This window comes from Haemaphysalis longicornis, unplaced genomic scaffold (assembly GCF_048455015.1).
Source record: "Haemaphysalis longicornis isolate Haplotype H1 unplaced genomic scaffold, Haemaphysalis longicornis Haplotype H1 scaffold_3, whole genome shotgun sequence".
Taxonomy (NCBI): Eukaryota; Metazoa; Arthropoda; class Arachnida; order Ixodida; family Ixodidae; genus Haemaphysalis; species Haemaphysalis longicornis.
Genome location: NW_027526335.1, coordinates 169,767,413 through 169,790,958, shown reverse-complemented (window position 1 = coordinate 169,790,958; position 23,546 = coordinate 169,767,413). Strand labels below are relative to the sequence as shown.

The following is a 23,546-nucleotide window of genomic DNA, read 5'->3' as shown; positions in this document are numbered from 1 at the left end:
TTTAACCCCTTCTCGTGTTCTTTTAACTTCGTGTTCACTCTTCATCGCCAAGCTTTCAGTGCAGGGCAGCAGGATTCTGAACTTCCATTGGCAGTAACTCATTTGCTGGTTTTTAATTTTCCGGCAGAGTTCTCTTGAACAGTGTGTTGTGATTAATTTTTGCGGTGGCATAGCATCTACCTAGTTTTGAAATTCAGTCCCTTAACAAAATTACTCACCTGACATCGAATCTCAAAGATGTGTTATCTCCTTTAGCAATTAATTCCTACGATGGTTGGTACTGCAGCCATTAGAGTGCAAATAACAGAAAGGCGGTGTAACAGTAAAATAGTATTTTATTTGCACCACTTGCAACATACACTTTGAGAGATGTTAGCTCTCCGCACGGTTGCACCGCTTCTCGAGGGGCGGAATGTAGTACAGATATAAAATCATACAAACCCATTTCTAGGCGAAAGTTAAATTTTGTAACAAGTGTAACTATGGCGCTGAAAATTAGACAGCGAAGCATTGTATGTTGAGTCAACGATTATTTGCGATCTAAAGTCTGAAAGGGCAAAAAAAATCTTCTTCGTCTGAAGTCTTTTTGAATGTCGATGACATTAAACGAGCGGAACTAGCAGGAACTACGAGTTTACACACGCACATTCCGAGTAATGCCAAAGGATAAACTCAAGTGGTTGTTCTCCGGTGCTGTCATGTTGTTTATATTTATCCCAATGGCTACCAAGATAGTTTCCTTTAAAGTTCTTCGGGTTGACTTTGTCTACTAAAAGAAAACGTCGATTTTTTAATCCGGGACATCGGCTTCGCTTCAAAATTCTCGCTTACGGGTAAATGCTGAAAGTACTTCCTGTTTTTCCGCGTCACCTTGTTAGCTCAGGCAAAAGCAGTGGTCTTTCCAGCAGATGCCGCATAAGCTATTTAGAAACTTTCACCAGTGGTGGTTTAGCCGGTTGGGAAGCGCTTACGTGAAAGTTCTTTCGTTACGGAATATTAGGGTGATAGTTGATGAGAGTTAGGAATCTATAGGCAAAGTTTCTATAGCACGAAGGGGGCTTGCTGTGCACTCTGTCAATACTAATTTGTCGTCCAGCAGTGAAGAGTGACGTCAACGACTTCTTTTTACAGAAGAACTTAGGCAGGACGAGAACTAATAAGATAGCGACATGACACTGAATATGAACAGCGACGTATCCCTGAGTGTGCGTTCAGTTTTCTTTGGAGCGACCGCGGCGGGTAATCTGCGTTACGTATATGGGTTGGTGTGTGCATGTGTGTGATAGCTGCGGATGCTTCGATTGCCGCATGTCTTCGAAGAATATTAGGAATGTTGGGTGAGTTTAGTCTGCATTAGTAGAGTGGTGCGTAGACGTTAAAAGCTGCGGCGTATGTTTTCGACAGGTCAATGGTTGGAAAAGTCATGATAGAATTAGAGGGCAGGGATGTGGAATCTCGCTGGTAGGTTTTTCGCGTGGGCTAATGGGTGGAAGGCTGGTGATGACTAGTTGCAGAAGTTTGCTAAGTTAATTCACTTGGATGTCGATGCAGCATGTGTGCTTTTACGATCTTCCTGCCGAGCGAGTCATCATTGGTGGTGGTCAATACGAGTGGTTTGAAATACTCTATAGAGTAAGTCCAGAGAGGGTTAAGGAGTGCGAGGGCGTTCAGTGCTTGGGCTACTATTGCGTGTAATGAGTGCACGGCAAATAGATGATGGTTGTTTTGGGTGAGTGGAGGTGTCTAGGTTGTTGGACTTGTTTAAGTTCCGTGATTTATGCTTTTAGTTCAGCGTTTTGTGCCCGGAAGGCTTTCTTTCATTGGCGCGAGGATGCGCGCCATATTGCTGTAGAGACAGGAAAATCGTGCAGGAAAACAAAAAAAAACCTAAACTGAAGTCTCTACATACCAGTATTTTTACAACCTACTCTCTGAAAGCTGTTCATGAAAACGGAGCCGAGAGGGTTGACCCTGAAATGCGCAAGAAACAAGGGTTGACGGCCCCAGCGCACCTTTTAGGCATCACAGGGCGTGCTCTGCGTACACATCAAAAACACCTGCTTTGCGCAGTACCAGAAAAGAAGCAACATTCTGAATCTCAAACGCCCCTCCAATAACGTCTTTCACTTCCTTATCCTATTTGCAATTCTATGCTGGACCTTGGACCAGTGTCTGGGACAAATTCATCCCATTACTGCAGACTGTGTAAATTTTAGTCATGGTACTCAGCTCATTGATATCACGGCAAACCAACCGTTCGGTTTGTTAGTTATGTTTTGTTTTTGCCGACCGGCTGCGCCGGGACGTGTTATCTGTTATCCGTGCGCCAAGTGAAGCGCGTGTTCTATTATTTGTTTTTATGTCGCACGTGTTATCTGCTGTGATAGGGAGACTGTTTCGAACTAACGTCACCAGCCTGGAATAATCTTGTTTGATCTACAGTGTTTCGGATGTAATTCGACGGTTCGAGAAACACTCGCGCCAAGATAAATAGCCGCAGAGGAGACCCCGCGGTATTCGATTGTCCGACACTCGCGTGCGCGCATAATTTTCTTGACTGTTGCTTCTCCGCCTGTGTATTCTTTGAGTTGTTAGGGGAGCACAAGTTCGATCCAATAAACTTGCTTTTCTTTCAAGACAACTGCGTCGTCTCTGGCTACGTGACAATATATCCCGTAGTTTAGTGCACCGTAATTGCGTGGAGCCCCGATATTTGATGCCTGTTACTCGTAATCCGAACAATCACCTGAACATGTCAGATCTGAGTGTCATCATCATCATAATCATCGTCGTCGACCTCGAATAACTGTCACAGGATCACGTTTTCTTGTTCGGACATTCTTTTCAGCTTACGACTCCATTTTAGTAGATACTACCGAACCACGAAACAGAACTTCCCCAGTCCTCGAACATCTTTGACGAAAAGCCAAGAAATCACACTCAAGGAAATTCAAGGAGGCACTTTTCCCCACCCCATCCGTATACATTTACTCTTTCCTACGCAGTACTCTGATAAGTGTAAATTCTGCCACGAACCAACAACTCTGACACACATATTATTCGACTACACAAAACACTTGGACCTTCCGCCCCTGAACCCGTCCCCTTCCCCTGAGCAGTGGGAGATGCTGCTGTCCAGCTGTCGACCTGAGGACCAGCTCCTGCTTGTGATAAGTGCTACGGCAGCCTGGACAGCACATGGGCTCCTGGACTGAGGAACCTCTCTCGCGTTATTGCTTAATAAAGTTGCCTCTTTTTCTCTCTCGCTCTCTCTCTCTCTCTCTCTCTCTCTCTACCGGTAACCGTTATGAACATCGAAAATGACTGCTCGAGTGAAAGAAACTAACACAAAACCTCCGCTCCTCCTATAACCACTTTTTCATTCACTTTCTGCTTTTTTACACTGGTACAAACGCCGGCTTGATTGTAACTGCTGCTGAAGGTTCCAAGTAAATGCCACGGTTTGTAGAGCAGCATTCGCGGTCGATTGAGCCTTTCGTCGCCTAGGTTCATAGCGGTGATGTATGGTTCATTGTAGGCAAGATGGTAGTGTTGACCGTCGAAAGGGCTGTGTCGTTTGACGTGCCAAATGGGGGCGCACTGGCTGTTGCTCTTATCCAGCTTGGCGTCGTTCCGAGGCCGAATATCGGAAAACCCAATGCGTGGATCATGGCCACTTCCACCACTACGCAGACGATGTTCATGGCGATGCCCGGCTTTGCCTGGAGTAAAAGAACACAAAAAGCATGACGACAGAGGCAGATACAAAACCAATACAAAACTACTACGAAACCTTCACCGCATATTTATGCAGTGCGCAGCGATATTCGGGAACCAAAAGCTACTTTGTAGCGTGTTTCAATCCATCGTAATCATGCCCCAAATAGAAAAAACTTTCTCGAACAAAGACAGGCTTTTGTGATATCATCATCATCACCAGCCTATCTACGTCCACTGCAGGGCAAATGCCTCTCCCATTAATCTCCAATTACCCCGGTCCTGTGCTAACTGCGGCCAATTTATTTCCGGAAACTTCTTGATCTCATCTGCCCATCTAACTTTCTGCCGCCCCCTGCAACGCTTGCCTTCTCTAGGGATCCACTCTGTTCCCCTAATGGCCAACGGGGTCGTGCTATATGCGGTGCCATCTGTGGCAATATCACATTCGCGTTCAGTCACCTACGGGTAAGGTTTCAGGAATTACCAGTAGTATATGTGATGCCTCCCTGGTTGGCACCTGTTTCGTTTTCGCTCGTACTGCATGGGAACTAATAAATCTATTTACAAATTCGCAATGGAAGATGGGCGAATAAGAATCGAAGTAAATATTTTTGCTAGTTTATACTGGGAAACGCTCTCTAACATGGACCGCTGCTCACTTATCGTGTTAGCGTGGCCCAAAAGCTGAGGACGCAAGTGTGGCGTGTGACATCAGTTACGTGGCAAAGCATGCGATTGGCGCGGTGATGTGAGCCCAGTGAGTGCCAAGATAAACAGTGCCCTTCTATCAGTGAAGCTGATACTTTGTTTTTTGTGAATGAACACACGTTTGTTTGTAATTTGAAATTGAGACGACTTCCCAGTTAATTGGCTGAATAAAACCGGGGAGAACTAGAGTTTGATTCTAGAGGGCCAATATGGGGCTGATCGTTCCACCCTCGTCTTCGGAGGCATCTTACCGTCTCTATAACACGCCAAAACAAAAACCCCGGTCCCAGAGGTCTGCAGTCAAATCGCATAGGTCATCAGACCCCCCTTTTGAAATGTCCTACCAGCACAACGGGTATGTCATCTTCGAGCGCGTGAAGCTAGACTGTGCATACAACCCCCCCCCCCCCCTTTCCGTGCAACCGGTGATATGCGCGCGGTTAGACGTAGAAGACACAGACAAAATGTCGCAAGTCCGTCAAACGAAACGGTAAACACTCCTGCAATAGGATCACACTAGGAGCCTTTCAAGAAGGACAAACAAAACACTAGCTCTTTGGTGTGAAAAATGTCTGGCATACGCTCAATTATCCACGCGTGGCATATGCGGAAACCGAGGCAAATTCAGCTTCGCTTTAAAAAAACACCTGTGGCGCAAGCCCGGGCGCGTGAACCGGGGTCGCACGTATTAAAGGGCGCGAGCGGGGAGCGCGAGTCTGGGATCATGCGCCAGAAAAGGGATTCTCGTGGAGGCGAAAAGCAAAAGCTCCCATGTGTTCGAGGTTTTGGCGCACGTTAAAGATCCTCAGGTGGCAAAGATTAATCTGGAGCCCTCCACTACGGCGCGCTAATGACATGTGTAGTTTCGGCGCGTTAAACCCCACTATCATCATCATCATCATCACCATGATCATCATATCTACGACCACTCCAGGGAAAACCCTCTCCCATGGGTCTCTAATTATTCCGGTCCTGTGCTAACTGCGACCAATTTATCCCCGCCAACTCCTTGATCTCATCTGCGCTAGTAACCTTCTGCCGCCCCTGCCACGCTTGCCGTCCCCAGGGATCCACTCTGTTACCCTTAATGACCAGCGATTATTTTGCCTTCGCATTACATGCCCTGCCCATACCCATTTCTTCTTAATTTATGTCCTTAACACGCGTTTGTTCCCTAACCAACCCTTTTAGTGAGCCTCCAAATTTCTGGCCCGTAGGTAAATACCGGTAAGGTGTAGCTGTCGTACACGTTCTTCTTCAGTAACAGTGGTAGGCCGCCGTTCATTATATGAGAAGGCCTGCCGAATGTACTCCTCCGCCCCCCAATTCATATCCTTCTAATTATCTCTATTCTGTCAGATGGTCGGGATCCGGTGTCAGTACTTGGCCTAAGTAGATGTGTTCGCTTACCACTTCGACCACCTCGCCACTTATCTCAAAGCGCTGTGCTCTCCCAAGGTTGTTAAGCATTAGTTAAGTTTTCTGCCTATTATTTTCAGGACCAGGATTCTACTCTGCTTGTCTAGTGCGGTAATCATGCTTTGCAATTCGTCCCTCAAGTTACTTAGAAAGGCGACGTCATCAGCAAATCTTAGATCACTGAGGTATTCTCCATTTACCCTTACGCCCACCTGTACCCAATCCAATGTTCCTAATACCTTATGTAAACATGCTGTGAATAAGATTGGAGAGATTATGTTTCCTTCTCTGACGCCATTCTATAACCCCCATAATCAATCAATAAAACAATAAAACAGCAGTGCGGAAAACGGGTCAGGGGAGGGCTCTGATAAAGGGTGAAGCAGTGGGCTCCAGGAAAGGGGTAGAGCTACGCCAAAGAGGGTAGGCAGCTCTTGCACGTGGAATCCGCGCTGCCTTGAAAAAAAAATAAAAATAGAGAGAAAGAGAGATACTTTTACCGAGGGACAAGGCATTTTTTTACTCGAAAGTTTACCTTGCGGCATAATAGATGGATGCATTGACGGAAACACGAACAAGCTACTTTCGTTTATAAAGTTGAGGAGTTGTCGGTGAAATGGTCCATTCACTTAGCGTTATAGGTCAGGAGGCAGGCCAGGGAGAACACCGGTTGCACGAAGGTGCCGCAGGCGAACTATGCAATCCCTTGCACGTCCAAAGCAGGTGCTGTACATTCCCGTCCGCAATGGCAGTGGCGCAGAATGGGCAGGTGGATCCGTATGGGCCGAGGTATTGCGATCGCCAGGAGGTAATCACGGACGGCGTAAGGGCCACCCCAACGCGTACTCTCCGTAGCGCAACCTCCTCTCGGTGAGTAAAGTCACCACGGAGGTTTGAACCACACGGGGGTATTAATGCTCATGTGGTGTGCTGGAGATTTTCCTTTTGTCGTTACAGGTCCCCGCAAGCGTCTTCGGGGAGAGGTAGTAGTCGTCGCATGACGGTACTGGGACGGCTAGCGGAGTCTGCCTCGGTACTTCCAGGCACAAATGAACGGGGCACCCATTCGATACGTATCGGAAGTACAGTGCTTTTTGCCAAGCAATGAATGGCATCTGGGAGTGATGTCACTTGTGCCACGTGACGAATGTCATGTATAGCTGGCCTTGACTCAGTGCGGATGGTTAGTCGGGAGTACGGCCCGACTAAAGGTACTACGGCCCGTACTACCTTTTGTGCGGGAGTACAAAAGGTAGTAATAAGACCAGTCCACCATGTATTGCTGCCAGTTCAGTAAGATATACGGGTGGCAGTGGATTGGCTACGACAATCCCTATGTAACGGGCTAGCCCAGTAGCGGCACCGATGTTCGAGAGCTTACAAGAGCGGGCGGAACGGCGTTGATGCACCAGCTAATCGATAGTGCTGAGTATGGCCTCGACCTGCAGAGTTGGTACATAGGTCATTTGGGGTAGACCAGTAACAGCCCGCATGTCATCTCAGATAATGGCTTCTAGGTGATCCAAGTTCCTCATCGTGAGATGCTGGAATTGGGCCTGATACACAGGTCGCGGTTGTAGGACAAACTGCGTAAGGAGGCAAGCAATTCTGGCTCGCGGCACGCCAGCCTTCGTAGCTATTCGGCGTATCAGGTGTATTGGGCGTGCAGCACTCTGCTTTGGCCCCTTCACCCATAGAGCCACAGATCCCGACAAGGCAACGTCGAGACCAAGCATCCGTAGACCTAAAACTTCCTGTAGTGGTTGCTGATGGATAAACAACAGGACAGGCCGGTTTCCAAGTCGGCGGCGCCCCTTGTTATTAGCCACCGACATAACTGCTGTTTTTTTAGAGTTCAAGGCCTAACTTGGCGCACCAGGATTTGGTTGTGTTTAACGCCATTTGTAGAGCTTTTTCTTGTATACCGAGTCAGGGTGCAAGTTATCTTCGTGATGTTCTTTTCCCCGGGGCTTCTCCTCCAAGCCGCAGTAGCGCTGAGGATCAAACCCCGGGTATCCTCAACCGACAGACTCAGCCTCCGATACAAAACTGTACATTTATTTACAGCTTGCGGGCGACTAAAAAACAGGACTCGCGCGGAGCTCGAAGACGGCGGACCGAGCTCTCCCGCGCCCGGACCGCGTCTCCTGTCTTCATTTCCATTGCTCTTCGTCGGTGGCCGTCCCATGTGGTGGCGGTTAGGACATCCGGTGCGAGCAGGCGGAAAGCGCCGCGCAACACGTGCTTTCCATTTCCGCGCTGCTCGTCCCCCGGCCCGCTCCAGTTGGTGCGTCGAAGCGCCCGACACCTCCACCACCACTGTGAAACATAACTTCAGGAATGTTTCACACATGAAACACCCACCACACACACCTTTGGCACGTGCACCATCGTTCCTTCAGTTGACGACAGCACGGCCAGTGCCCCTTGACCCTGGCTACAGGTCACCATGACAAATAGCCACAAGCATCATCCAGCTTATTCAGAGCGAGCGGCCTTTAGCAGGTGGTACGCACCGGCCGTCGTCGTCTGAAAACCCCCTTGCTATGCGGCTCACCCCGTCGCACAACAGTAACAGGGGCCCCTCTCCTCCCCGCTTTCTCGCTCGAGAAGGAACCGCTTCTGCCTCGCCGGCCTGCGTTGCAGCCACGCTGCACTGCGGTGAAGCTGGCTGACGCTTCCTCCCCTTTTCGTCCGAACACCTCAGTTCAGCCGATCTTGGGCTCAGAGCGCCGTGCTCCACTACGCGCGGTCCGTCAGCGTAATCAGCAGACGGCTGCTTAGCGGCCACATTAAAGCTGACATGGAATGTTGGTGAGGCTATCTTTTCAGCGACTCCGGCAGCCCTCCCTGTAACTGCCTGGGGCTGCATTACTTGAGCGGCCGTGCCCTGATTTGCACTTTCCTCTCTCAAGTCGCTAAAGCTCCCCATGGCAATCACATTTTCATGATATGACATCTGGGGATCTCCAGAAGCACTGGATGCACTTTGCACGACACCGACTGCATCCGAATCCTCGCGTGATTCCCGTGCTGCTGCATCCTGCAAAGCTACTGGCCTCTCGGCCACGCTCTCGGAAGGTTCTCTGTCTCCGCACGCTGCGACGACGGGCTCACGCTCACCTGAAGCCAGCCCCAGCCCCTTCGGAGCGCCCGATTTGAGAACTGCACAGTTCTTCCCCTCCTTTCTGTGCGAACCCTCGCGTTCGGCCGCCACTGAATCACCGCGTGCGCGCGAAGCGCCGTTCTCTGCCACACACCGTTGTGTGGCGGAATGATTAGAGAGGGGCTCATCGGTCACATGAACGAGGACATGCGACGCAGCTGAGGCTGTTTCTCTGGCTATCAGCTTTTTCACGGGCATGCGCACACTCTCATTCACCTTTGACCGCCTGTCATTTCCCAATGCAGCCTCGCGCGTAACATTTTCCTTAACCTCCATCTTCATTTCGGTGAAGCCTTCTACGCGGGATGCTTCACTATCCTGCTCCCCGGTTGCAGGAAAACTGAACGCCCATGAAGGAACGCGCGCCACTATCCTCTCTTCGCCTGTCCCGAATGAATCTGATCGTGCCGGATCCCGCGAAACAGGAGGACTACGCGCGCCCAGTGAATGGGTTCCACCTCGCACATCTTTCGGCGAACTGGCGCACCCCAGTCCACTCTCTCCCTCAGTGCTGAACATTACTGTTTGAGCAATCGGTGAGGCAGGAAAATTGTTAGCTCTCTTGAAACGTTCACTCTTCGAACGTTCCGCTGCTAACTCTGCCTCAGCGATTCTCAATTTCGCCTGCAACAGCGCCTTCTGCTCAGCGAACGACATGGCTGACCTAATCCTGACGCTCGCGGTCTCGTCAGTCCTCACACTCAGCTCCATCTCACCATGCCTAGCTAACCGCCCCCCATTATCTCGGGGCTGCTCATGTAGCACCCCCTACATGTCATGGTGAGCCACGCACCCAGGATCAAGAAAGGCACTGACCTGCATAGCTCCGTGCCCGTAGAGATGCCGCACTGGTGCAGATGGGGTATCCATTTAGGCGCGGCTCCGTCAGCCGAGGTGTCCGCCAAACAATGGTCAGCTGATTTCTCGCCTGCCGACAGCTCGCTGCTCCTGCGGCTCCTCGTTCAGTGGGCTGCTGATGCCTCCACTGACCGCTGGTCAAGCTGCTTCTCCGCCGCTCAGCAGGCCGCAGACATTGCCTCGGTCTCCGTTGAGAAGTTCGCTGAGCGCCGGTCGAGCCGCTTCTCCTCCTGGGTCGCGAGCTCGCTGCTCCTGCCGATCTCGTACAGCAGACCGCAATTTCTCCGCGTGCTCCGTCCGTCGAGGGGCCCGCCTCGCCCGCCGGCTGGCTGAGTCGTCGCTGTTGAAGATCCTGCCGACTGTGCCAGTTATCTTCTTGATGTTCTTTTCCCCGGGGTTTCTCCTCCAAGCCGCAGCATCGCTGAGGATCTGACCCCGGGTATCCTGTCGACTGCGCCAGTTATCTTCGTGATGTTCTTTTCCCCGGGGCTTCTCCTCCAAGCCGCAGTAGCGCTGAGGATCTGACCCCGGGTATCCTCAACCGACAGACTCAGCCTCCGATACAAAACTGTACATTTATTTACAGCCCGGCGGGCGACTAAAAAACAGGACTCGCGCGGAGCTCGAAGACGGCGGACCGAGCTCTCCCGCGCCCGGACCGCGTCTCCTGTCTTCATTTCCATTGCTCTTCGTCGGTGGCCGTCCCATGTGGTGGCGGTTAGGACATCCGGTGCGAGCAGGCGGAAAGCGCCGCGCAACACGTGCTTTCCATTTCCGCGCTGCTCGTCCCCCGGCCCGCTCCAGTTGGTGCGTCAAAGCGCCCGACAGTGCACAAACCACACAGTAATGTCATCGGCGTACATTATGTACTTTTCGTCTGGAATTCTCGCCAACTGCCAGGCTAAGGGAAGCCAGGTCATGTTAAATAATATTGGCACCAGCACTGAGCCCCGTGGAAACCCCAGATACGAGGGGAAATTGCCTGTAGCTTTTCCGGCCAAGCGAGCAGAGAAGCTTACAGCTTCTGGGTCGACAGAAAAAAGGTGGGTCCTCAGCTTCTGGGTCGACAGCTTCTGGGTCGACAGCGTTTGGGTCGACAGCTTCTGGGTCGACAGAAAAAAGGCGTTCAGAAACGTCCATACATGACTTGGAAGTTTAAACCACTCAAGGATCGAAACTAATAGCTTCGCGGCTGACGTTGTCGTATGCGTTCTTGTTTCCATCACCAAGACCGTTCGACTCCGACGAGAGCGACCTCCTATAAGGACAATAGAGTGGAAATGCTGGAGTCCATCTTCAACACCCAACTGTGGCCTCAATGCAATTTGATTAGGGTGGTACCAAGAATACCTCTCCAACCACCACGAAAAGCGCGTTGCTAGCATGCGTTCCATCAGCTTGCATATCGTCGATATAAGAGATATTAGCCGAAGGTTGGAAATGTGGTCCGGAGTTTTGCTTTGCTTCGGATTTGAAATTCTCGCAAGGCACCATGAATCCGGAATGATGGCTGTAGTCCAAGCTGTGTTTATAGCCTCAAGTAACACATTAAGAGTGCTACCATCCGTGTTCTTGAACAGCTCGTTACGAACGCCACCCGGTCCCGTTGATGTTCTGGGGTTGCCATGGTCGATCGCTGCCCAGAGTTCCGCCATTGTGAAATGAGCTTCAATCTCTGCTATGTCTCCACTTGTGGGCAACGAACCGGCTCCAGTCGGCAAACAGTTTTGCACAGTAATGGCAGCTGACGGGATTTCAAAGACAGAAAAGAGGCTACTTTCGGCTGTACAGCCGAAAGTGGACGGGTTTTGCCCAGACGCTAGTAGTGCACTAGCCGCTGGATCCAGAGGACGTTGACCGCGCTGCATTTCTCGAAATGTTCACCCGACTGAAGAATTCGATGACGAAGGGCCAAGCGAAGCGCACCAATCTAGACAGCGGCCGCGTGCTGGCGTGCTCCTGCTGTGAGGTATTGAAGCTTCTGCCGAGCGTCGATTGACGTTGGGATCTCACTGAAGCAAGTTCAGCGTGGCGGCAGGCGGCCCGCAGACGGAAGAGTTGAAGGTCCGGAGCCGGCCGTGCTTCCTCCACCCAGGTAGTGCGGGTCGCTGCCTCCAAAGCTGCACGGAGCCTAGGACACGGGTCAGGTAAGGGGCTGGCGACGACCGTATCTGATGCCGATCGATAGTCATCCCAGTCTACCACCTGACGCAGTCTTCGAAGGTGATCCCTACGACCGGGAGAAAGGTCGAGATTAATCGGATGGGGATCGCTGACCCAGCAGTATGGTTCACACGTCCAGGTCACTGAGCCGCTTCCTAACCACCAAGATATGTCGGACGAGAGGGAGCATCGCGTAAACGTTCACACCGACGTTGTGCACTGAAACGTGATTTAGTAGCACAAACTGGGCGTCAACGAAAGTATCATAGGCACATTTACCACGCGCACTGGAGGTGACAAAGCCCCATGTAGTGTGGTGCGCATTGAAATCCCTAGCCACCAAAATTGGGCAACCAGGATGCCGTTGACGTAGATGTGAAACTCAGCCAAGGCCCAGTCTGGCAGTACGGACACTGTAGGGCCGAGCATAGTACGACCCTATGATTATGTCCGTATGAGGGAGGCGAACGAGTACACCGACGACGTCTTGCCATAGTGTGCATCATCTCACCAGGTCGATGCGGGTCTGAGGATAGCTGGAGCGGGCGTAGACGGTACTTTCCTGGGCGAGCAGTAGGCCTAAGACTCCAGCGGTCCAAGATGGGTGGAGACGAATACGCCACAAATCCAGGAAGGGCAGGAGACCATTAGTTTCCTGGAGTAGTAGCGCCCATGCATGTAGCTTCCGGCACAGCAGCCATCGGCGAAGTGCTCTACTTTTGCCGTTATTCCCCTGCAGTTCCATTGCCGTATACTCTCAGATGAGCTCGAATTCACAGGTATCATCATTGGCGGAGGTTAGCCATCAAAAACGAGGTGAGAATATGGAGTTCTTGCACGACAAAACACAACAATTCACTTGGAGATATGGTGTTCGATGTACACCCTTGGTTAACTGGACGAACAGAGGCGTTCGTAGTTTGGGTGTCCGTAAGGCGGGTACTCGCACGCCGGCGCTGAAGTACTGCACGACGTTCTTCAGACACTTAATTTATTTGTCCAGTGTATCCAGCGTGTTTTCAATTTCGAAAGCTTCATCTAAATCCGACGGCTGGCGCCTGACATTTTGGCTGCCGAACTGTACGTCATCATTGTGGACCGTTCAGGTTCTGCGGCGGGGAAGTCTTTCTCTAAGGGCGTCAAAGCAGCGTATCGGTTGGAAACCGGCACCTGTTCGAGCATTGGGGCTTCGGTATGCTTTTCACTTCGTTTTAGGTGGCGCTCGCGGACTTTCTTGTTGGCCTCCAGCTTAGTAGGGCACTTCCCGGAAACGATCTCGTGGTCGTTCTATTTCCATAGGCCGCATCCAAAAGTCTGCGACATTGTGGCATCCTCAGGTCTTCGTTTTGGTGGATAAGGACAGGAGATTTCCTGTGCCCCTCCTAGTAGTAGCACGAGTAGCAGTATTCAACAGATGGCTTGAATGGCCGAGGGCGCAATATGCATCTACAGTACACTATACGGTCTGGAGGAGAAGGAAGACCTCGTAGGGTGACGAGACAGGTGCGACGTGTGACAATATACCTGACGGCTACTACTGCTCGAGCAGAACTGGATAGCTCCTGACGAAGCTGTTCAGGTGTCTCACCAGAGTCTACGCCTGAGATGACGTAGCGCTTCAAGTCAGTTCTAGCGGCCAAGTATGCCTGGACCCTGTCTGTCTGCGAGACCTGTGTGATGTTCAAAGTCTGGAGCTTGGTGGCCAAATCCAAGGAGGGAACCCACACCCAAATCGTATTAGTAGGCTTGAATAAACCGACTGCAAAAAATTGTCGGTTTATTGAATAAACTGCAGCTGAATACTGCAGCTCGAATAAACCGACTGGGCACTGTAGACATGTCGAAGTTAGCTCGGGTCGTGATGACCATCTTATACGACGATACCTCATGCGACATCGTAGCTGTTGTTAATAAAGGGGACGGGCGGGATCATTTTGACTGGTCCTGCGTTGAATTTTCTGTTGTGCTTGTACAACCAGGCGACCTTTTAAGTGCGTTGGATGGCGGGACCGGAGCAGAACCTACTTGCGATACTAAAGTATCCATTTTGACGTCGTTGCCATGGCATGGCTGGTGACGCGGCGGCAAAGGGAAACTCAATGCTACAATGGAGCGGCCTTGACTGCTCCGCTGGGTCCACGTGTGGGGCTGCAGCGCAGCGGCAGCGCGCCGCCGCCGCAGTTCTTGCCAGCGTGCTAGGCCTACTTGCTGGACCGAAGAAGGCCAGCGGCCGGGAGAAGAGGAAGGAGGACGCAGGGGACGACGAACCTGATGAGTCGGCGCCACGGGTGGTTGGTCACCAATTGAAACAGTTCATAACAGGCAGGAAACCGGCGGTAAACACGCATGACGTAAAAGACAGCGATGCAAAACGCGTCCCATAGCAGCGAACGCATGCCAAGCGGCCTAGGGACAAAGGAAATGGAGGCGTGGTTGCCGCCGGCGGCCAAGATGACAGCTTGTTGCGCCAAGGCGATCTCTACGCCCGTGTAAGAGCTACCTGGCGCATTCTCCTTTTGGTTGGCACGCGTTATTAAAGAGAGGGGATCGGAAGGGTAGCCAACATACAGTGGGGAGTGAAGGTACAGAGGGAAGCAAATAGGATGCTCCTGGCGGTGGCTACCAAACGAAACAAGCTTGGGGCGGTGATGGCTAGCTAGCGGAACGAGCAACTGAAGGTGCTGTCCAGCGGTGTGTTCAAGGGGTGACTGACGCAACCGCCAAGCTCAGCAGTAAGCTCGAGAGCAGATTAGCAGATAAAAGAAGTAGGCTTTTGTTTTCCCATTTTTAGAAAGTTCGAAGCATCCCCCGCAACTTCAGCTGAAATTTCTTTCTTGGAACCAATTTTTTAAAGGAAAAAACGCTGAAGTGCCCCAGTAGTCGAAAAACCGTGTTTGCTGTAGTTGTCCTCTCAATAAAATGGTCGCCACTGTAAAGAGTAAGTAATAAAAAAACGCCGGTGTGATCTTGTGGGAATTGAACGCGAGTCTCAACAGTACCAGACCTAATGCGCTACCGCGGTAGGATGATAGTGGCAGGCGAGGCTGTCACCAGCCGGCAGCGCGGTGAACCAAAATCAAAAGGCCTTGACTAAATTAACGGGCAACGGGTAAAGCATCAGGAAGCCCTTAACCCTCACGGAGGAAGCCGGAGATGGGGACGAGGAGTCGTCGACCACTACGGGTGAGTAGGAAAGTGGGATCGGATGGACTCTACCCCGGGGCCTATCGTCTGTCTTCTTTGTTGGTGTCTTCACTAAAGTCTTTCTCTTGGCCGAAACGGCCGTGATTTGTTTTAAGAACCACGAATAAATCTTGAAAATTACGCAGGGATTTGGCAATAACATAACTAAGAACAAGCTTGCGAATAAACGCTGGTTGTGACAGCTGACGTGTCCAGAAACAATATACTGGAGAAGTATTCAGGCTTTGGAGGGTTGTCGCGTCGCGAATGTCATGAGCAGATACAGTCGGTCATGGCCTGACAAGGCTCACCGATGATGTGTAGTTTCCTAAGAAGTGAGCAATATGTTGACTCAGCTGTAAATTGGCACTGCGGCACTTTTAAAACTTTGGAGACCTGTTAAACGAGCACCATTGTTTAAGGGCAAACCAATGTCACGACGGTGACATTGGGTCGACATAGTCGCCCGACGTCGACATCACGGAGTTAACAAGCTCTTCGTCGTGGATATGCAGGATCATCGCAGGGGAACTTTTTTGTCCAACGAACCTTCACGGCGGCCAGCAGCGGTCCATCCCATGCATCTGTACTGTAAGCACAGCAGAGTTGCATAGCCCGTATAGTAACACACCTACCTGCCGCCGCTGTCACTAAACACCGCCAGCTACGAAAATCCCCGAGTAACACCCAAATTTACCTTGTCAAAGGGTGTGCCTACATCGCACCCGGCATGCGAACATTTATTTATTTATTTATTTATTTATTTATTTATTTATTTATTTTATTTGTAAATACCGCAACCCCCCCTTGGGGCTATGACAGGAGTGAGGGTACAACAGAATAAGTTCGAACATCAATTGCACAGAGCGGCGGAACAATATAACAAAAGCGCAATCACGACGAATCAGAAATACACGTATAAATTTAAACTATAAATATAATCTATACTATACATTTAATATATATATAACTAGAAATATAAATTTACACTTATATGACTAAAAGAAATAAACTAATATAACTAAATATAAATAAAGAACTATTTATATCAATTTAAACAATAAATATAAATAAATGGCAACTATATAATTTCGCCGGACATTGACTGCAGACGTCGACATGCTCCGTGTAGCAATTTCTATCCCCAAAATTTTCTTTGCTCTGGACGTAGTGTACCGCTCTTCCCGTGTTTTAACTCCATCGAGCCCCTTTAAACCAGGATCCCTGTATAAAATGTCCTTAGATGTGCCCCAGTGCCACCTCGCCCTCGGCATCAGCGACACTTCCAGTCTTGGCAGCGGCGTTCGACATCGCTGGCGCTGTGACTAAACTAGTCGGTGCCGTCTGCGGCTGTGAAGTAAGCGGACAGCCATTAAAAAACGTACTTCTAGCTATGCTTATGTTAAGAAACAAGGTTGACGTGTGTGCAGATGGCGTTGCGACGGAAGCTTTTGTGGCCGCTAGGGATTTATTTCGGTCATCAGCCGCATTTAAAAAGTCGTCCTTCGTGGCTAGTCGCGAGGCCTTTCCTTGTCTACCGCGAATATTTGTGCCCCAAGCAAAGCATACACGCCGTTTGTAGTGTCCTTTGACCTATTGTGAAACTGTCGGCTTTGAATCCAGCAAGTTGCCTGCAAGCAGCAACTTATCTTTTTTGCCCGATAACCGAACCTGTAATAAAAAACGCCCCTGTGTTTTGTAAAGACATACTTCTGCACCTGTTTTTCTTCTCTTCTAACAAAGGCGTGCTGGGAGTCGGCTTCGGTGCCCGCAGCTTTGTATTCCCGTGTTTGGTGAAAGCGGATCCATAATGCAAGAAAATTGGCTACAGTAGTGGCTTTCCGTTGCACAGCAGCACGCTTACGGAGCCTTACCATTTCAAGAATGCTCATTTTGCCGAGCTGGTAGACAATGGCGTTTGGAGGTCCAGCGGCTGGAAGCATGAAGGAAAAGGAGCAGCCAATTGCCACCGGCATCGCCAAGTAGAGTGGGTGCACTCCGATTGCTACGGCCTGCGAACAATCAACGAAATAAAGAAGTTCATTCAAACCTTTGGCGGTTTAGTTGGGGGAGCATAATCCTTCAACGTTGATGCTAGGGTAGGTTTGTTCTACGAACACTTAGATTTGCCGCGCAACAAACATGAGAGAGGGACGAGGCACACAAGGGCTGTTTCTCGTCCAACCTCTTCTCTTTGTTGCGCTGCGAATTCCAATGAATTAATTTTGAAATGGATGTGGCTGTGAGGCGCATGACGCTAATGGAAGGAAGGTAAGGCGTTTACAAGCGATGTTTTTATCGTTCCACATTTACAGTTGGGCATCACACATAGAAAAAGCATAATTGTATTTTAGTTGCGTAAGCAGGTATGCCACGCAGTTGGGATGTTCAGTTCCAAGATAGGTACAATCAAGGCACTTCCGGTGTGATACAGAATCCTAATTATGCTTCGGTACACTGCTAAACTGGCTACAATATACGAAACCGTTCTTTTCAAGAAAGCAATCCGTAGAATTAAGCTAAGGGAACATTCATGCGAAAAACGTAAGCATTGCTGGGGCTCTAAACCCGGCCGTTCCCTCCAAAACCCGAGATTCTGTGCGGAGGCTTCTGAAGCGAAGTGCTCGTACCAGTTCTTGAGAAGAAAAATGCGAGTGTTTCAAACGAAGCCCGAAATGGCGCCGGGTGCGAACAGGAAATGACTGGCGTGTAGCTACCGGGGAACAGAATATTGCCACGCAGTTGAGCTCAACCATGATGTCTTTTGCGAGGGTGCTTTCAAATATATCCTGCGGCCTACCTGAATCGGTGTTCTTGAGCGTTATTAGTTTACAACATGCCCTTCCTTCCTTACGCACAACTCACCATATCGAAGACGACCGGTAGGAGAATAGAACTGACGGCAACGTTGCTCGTGACTTCGGTAAACATGGAAGCCGCCAAGCAGAGCACAAAAACGATCAGCCCGCTTGGCAAAGTGGCGAGGCTTTTCAAATGTCCCACCAGGAGCTCCGAAAAGCCAGATTGCTGAAAACCAGAACATCAAAGATTATACTTTAGAAGGTCGAAAGCCCGAAAATCTGACAAGATGTCTACACGGAGCAATCGCACTGTTTCATTGGTAACTTTGATTCAGTTTCTGTGCAATGAAGACTCAGTGTCATTGTAACTTCGATTCAGTTTCTCAAGCACTGAACATGCCTAACTGGTTTTACTGGCAGCTTCGATTCAGTTTTCTCGTGTAGTATTCAACCGCAGTTTCATTAGTAACTTCGATTACGTTTTTCATGAAAATGATACGCGACACAGAGCTTAGGCGATTCAATTATTATCAGTTGGCTGCAGGACAAAATTGATGACATGTGGCAAGCCATCCGAACAAACCAAGACACCGACTGCAAATTAGGCCACTTACAAATCACACGTTACAAGGTGGTCGTTTTAGGGGGCGCGACGCTAAAGAGACGCTCTTTATGGCTCTTCAGAGAGGTTTGCTTTGTACGCAGGCGTCGAATGTATCAGCAGGCACGGTTGTTTAATAGTAACACGGCACGACCTCGGGTGACCCAGGGGTCCACGCATTCTGTGCTAAGGCAGCGAAACACGACCGGCCACGTGGAAGTCCTGAGTGCTTCCGTCCCTCGGAGTTGTACACGACAGGCCGTCCGGCAAACCCTGCGCTTTTGCTTAAGCCCGTTTGACCTGATGCGGTCGCCTTCACGTCACGTTGCGTATATGTCCTGTGTCGGATCCTAAAAAGCTCAGCAGGAGTCAAATCTCTCTTGCTGAGGCGTCTTACGTGGCACTGTAGAATTTGAAATGTTCGTTTTCTTAGCAGAAATAGCTTAATACCTTGGCAGCACATTATTTTGTATCTAGAAGCTATTGGGCTCTAAAGTTTAAACTTTGAGGCATAGCCCTAACACGGAGTTTCCAAAAAAATGAAGTGGCTTCTCTAGGGATTGGAAAATCATTCGCAACCTTTTATCACTCTAATACAAAGAACTTCAAATCCGCGAATGGCCAATAACTCACCTCATTTATCGCTATCAATCGCTCTGCACACATAAATTTTAACTAGCCATATTGGCTCTTGATATTCCGTTTACTACATTCCGGGGTGTCACAAGGAGTTACATTTTGGCCGTTATTATTTTAACCATAGATTTACTATTTCCCCAAAGACTCCGCTGATGCGGAGATCGGAAGGCTTCACGCAGTAAGTCGTGAAGCTTAAAGACGAGCACGCCAAACGCTGGCCTTCGAGGATGTTTGAGATTCTAGGAGAGTAAAAATTGGTATTCAGAGGCAGGCGACCAAGTTCGCCAAGTGCGGGTTGACATCACTCTGCGCCAGAAAGCCTCTCAGCAGAATGGTGTGCGTGGTCCACGTCTCTTGGGACAACTGACTTGACTGCACCCCTTCAGCTCCCTTACGCTGTATATCAACATTAGTGACATAGACGCTGCTAGCGCCTTCTGCCGGCGAAATCCACCACGCTGAAATAAACACTACATTCATGTCTCGTTAATATGGACCCCATTAATATGGACACCCCACAATATGGACGAAATTTTCGGCGACCGGTCTCTCGCCATGCAATTCTGCCCCGTTGATATAGAAACCCGCAGTCCGGACTATGCACGGCTATTTTGGGTACGAAACAGGGTAAATATAGACATTTTTGTCTCGCTATTATGGACACGGGTTCACAAAGCAAAAATACTAAAAAAATGACTGTCGACTCCCGGAGGCCTCAGCACGTACCGGGAAATCACTGTTGGCCATAGCATACAAAGGGGAAGCATGCATTTACCTCGGAACGCTCTTCCTTCCAGTATCATCTCATTAGATAGGGAACTTACGGGATCTACGAACAACACTATAGGGTAGTGAACGATAGGGTGACACCCATTTCCTATCAAACAAGATTGCCCGGTGCGGTATACGCCGGAAAGAGCAAGTACTGAGGCTTCGGACAAGAGGGCGATACTAGTTCGTGCCAATATTCGATACGCATAAAAGACAAGGCTGTACGCTTCACTGGTCAGTTCGGCGGAGGAAATAGCGGATGTAAGCGTACACGGACCGAGGTTCCCGCTCAGATGAAAAGGAAACATACCACTTTAAAAGTCAGACGCCTTCAGCATGTGCTCCTTAAAGTTTCTGTTTTGGACCTTGATTCGTTATTATTGACAACTCACATTATGGACGATTTTTCTGGGGAACGGGGGCGTCCATATTAACGAGACATGAATGTATAAGTCTGTCAGTCCCTGAAAGTGCTATTCCAGGCGCGCCATCAACTATGAATGAACTCTTTTTTATGGCATACATCAATAATGCGCTGGTCTTCATGAAGAACGGCCCCGCCTCCAGGTTTATAATACATCAGTCGTAGAAACCTTTCGGATTTGTGTGCAAAAAGAAATGGGTGTTTGTTAAGCATTTTTATTCGCTCGTAGGAGGCTGCTCACCTAGAGCCCAGATATATGCACGCTCGCATTGTGGCAGTTATGAAACTAGGCTTCTGACGCACGTTCATTAAGTTTACCGCCCTGCTCCTGGGCTCCTCTAAGCTCCGCCGGTAATGCGGCGCTGTAATGCGGGCTCTCGGGAACGTGTACCCACCAGAAGTGTATGGCTTTCCGCAAAGTCTGCATTAGCATCGATAATACCATAGCCCTTATAAGTGAATCGAGCGGGCTAAACCACGCCGTAACATCACCATTGCTGAGCTTTTTGACAACGAACTGGCGCACGACTGGGTGAAACATGAATATCTGCTCAGCAATGGGGACTTCAGGCCTTGTGGCTCGCGTTCATGCCCGCGTCCATGACATGCCAATAAACGGCTCTGACACGGCGGTATAAGTGTCTCAGGTTCTCCTTAAGACAGGGGTTAAGCGTGGCACGCTCTAATCTCGCCCTTGTGGGCCTGGATGAATGCTTTCCGCAGTGTTTTCAATTCGCTCTGTACGCCGACATCTTCATACGGAGCTCTGCCCGCAACAGGCGTATGCTACACCCAAGACTGCCGTGTGTGGTCGACCCTATATCGGGATCCTTTGACACATGAGGTGTAGAACTTTCAGCAAGCAACCTCTGCGGTAGCCGTTAGAAATCGGGATGTTAGAAGTTATCAGACCAATCTTCGCAGGCACCGTAATACGTTGCGTCCCGAATCACAAGTTCCTGAGTGCGACATCCTACAAGTCCCGTACATGCACGCCACATGTTCGCCATCTCAGAGGTGACCAACGGCCTTCAAATAAAACGGATTAAGCCTGAGTCGTCCTGTGCCAAATTTACGAAATAGAAAAAAAGCATGCATTGAGATGCTTACCTTGCACGCTTCGGCGAGGCACATGCCGCCGCCGACCAGAATTAGTACTCCCCACTGTGCCTTATCACTGGCCTCTTTCCACGTCATGAGTGGTCGGCCCCATGGTTGGCGCGGATTTTTTGGAATTATGAACAGAAGAAACATGGCGGCCATGGCCGGGGTCGGCGGCCTGATATACCTGCACCCAAAAGATGTACCGAGTCAATGTGTGTGCCATCTTTTTATACTAGAATCAGACAGGTAAACTAAATCCAGAGGCCTAAGTGGTGATCTGGATAGAAGTTTGACGATGACTCTAGGTACACTCTAAGGAATCGGGGGAGTATTTGAAGAGTCCAACAGTCATTTATACTCTTGCAAGCGCTGGCGCACTCCCCTCGAAAGCGTCAGGGAGTTGGATGCAATGTTCGCTCCCCACGAGGAGGAAAAGCAAAACTGACCGCGTACTCTTCTCGTGTGGGGCGGAGTGCCGCGCCAGTTCCGCTACTGCACCAGTGAAGAGTAAATCTGCACCTCGTCTCCTTCTCTATAGGGGGAGGAGTAAAATTGCAATTTCATTGTTGTTCAGTGCGGGAGTAAGCATAGAGATGCACTCCTGCCATTTACGCACACCAATTGATTAGCGATGTTTTATTTGCATACGTATACAGTAAAGCCCGCTTGTATCGAACACGGATATATCGAATTTTCGCCTATATCGAACCCTTGTATAATTCCGAGGAAAATTATATGCATTTCAAACTTTTTATATCGAACGCGATTTTGCTCACAATGGATATATCGAACTCTCCCGCGCGGGATTTTTCTCTCTCCTTAGGCTTGCGGCAGGCTTTCCCGCATTACAACGGCGCGCAGCGGTGGTTGTCGCTTGCGACTCCCGCGCGAGCTCGGGTGTGTTTAATCCGGCCGTGGAGAGTGGACCAGCTCCACGAATGCATGCCGTTGGAGCCGAAAGCGCCACATTGGGCGCTGCGGATTGCGGTGTCACTGAACTTCAAGTCCGCGCCACTCGCTGCCCGCACTTGCTCGGTTGACTGGATTCGCCGTTATTCGCTTGTATCCATGCTTGTCTCCGCTCTGTCGAAGACGCGGAGGACTCCGTACCGCTTCCGAGCACGAGCGACGCCGCCGCTGCCGTGGCCCTGCTACGGCGATACTGCTGTGCCATTGAGGGCAGCGGTCTTGTGCTTGTCGACTCTTTAGATACCGTGGAGAAAGCAGTCACCAGCAACGTGTTGTGCTCCAAGAAGCAGGCTACACTCACGCAGTTCGTCTGCCCCAATAAATTAATGTTTTCTTGCCGAGAAAGTCTCGTATCAATAGTGAACTGCAGGGTGGTAAGACTTCAGCGTTAGCTCGTGACTCCGTCGGCAAGATTGCTCTCATATAAGTTGTTTTGCTTCACTTTCTATATCGAATTTTTTGTCATATCGAACTATTTTACAATCCTCGCGCTGTTCGATATAAGCGGGCTTTACTGTATATTATATAATACAGTTGTGTAAAAAGCACCCGAGCACTACTGCTGTGCGTTCTAAACGTGCAAGCATTTGAATTCGTGTAACGATTGCACGCAGCGTTCAGTGACATGAAGGGAGCAAGCTTTACAAAAATAAAAAAAAAACGCATGTCTGGATTGTTTTGTTTTGTTTTGTTTTTTTTCTTGCCATGAGTTTATTATCGACAAATAAAAACTTTGCTGGCCATGTAATATAGAAGGTGCGCACCGGTTTCAGCGGAGCTGCCGGTACTTCCGACTCAAGTTGCGCGCGGTACCGTGCATGCCAAACAAGCATGCGTGCGGAAGACGTCGGCGAAGACCTCACGCGTGTGCGGAGAAAACCGACACAAGCGGTGTACGCACCAAGACCGGGCGCGCGACTGACTGATCACGCGGGACCGTGATGTCCCGCCAACGTGGACCACAGGTCTACGCTTTGTAAACAATGTGCTACGAACGAGGTGGACTTTCAAACAGTCGCT

General features: G+C 49.9%; 1 protein-coding gene across 1 annotated transcript in view; it reads right to left on the bottom strand.

Annotated features, from left to right (window-relative positions):
- Window positions 1–272: 272 nt before the first annotated feature.
- Window positions 273–23,546, bottom strand: part of LOC144175688 (Na(+)/citrate cotransporter-like) — an 88,108-nt gene continuing 64,834 nt past the window's right edge. Inside the window, exons 11-14 of the mRNA XM_077704729.1 lie at window positions 21,564–21,741; window positions 18,083–18,244; window positions 17,092–17,229; window positions 273–3,722 (exon numbers count right to left, since the gene is read on the bottom strand). Of these exons, the coding sequence (XP_077560855.1) occupies window positions 3,510–3,722; window positions 17,092–17,229; window positions 18,083–18,244; window positions 21,564–21,741 (691 nt within the window). The 3' untranslated portion in view covers window positions 273–3,509. The remainder of the gene's footprint in view (window positions 3,723–17,091; window positions 17,230–18,082; window positions 18,245–21,563; window positions 21,742–23,546) is intronic.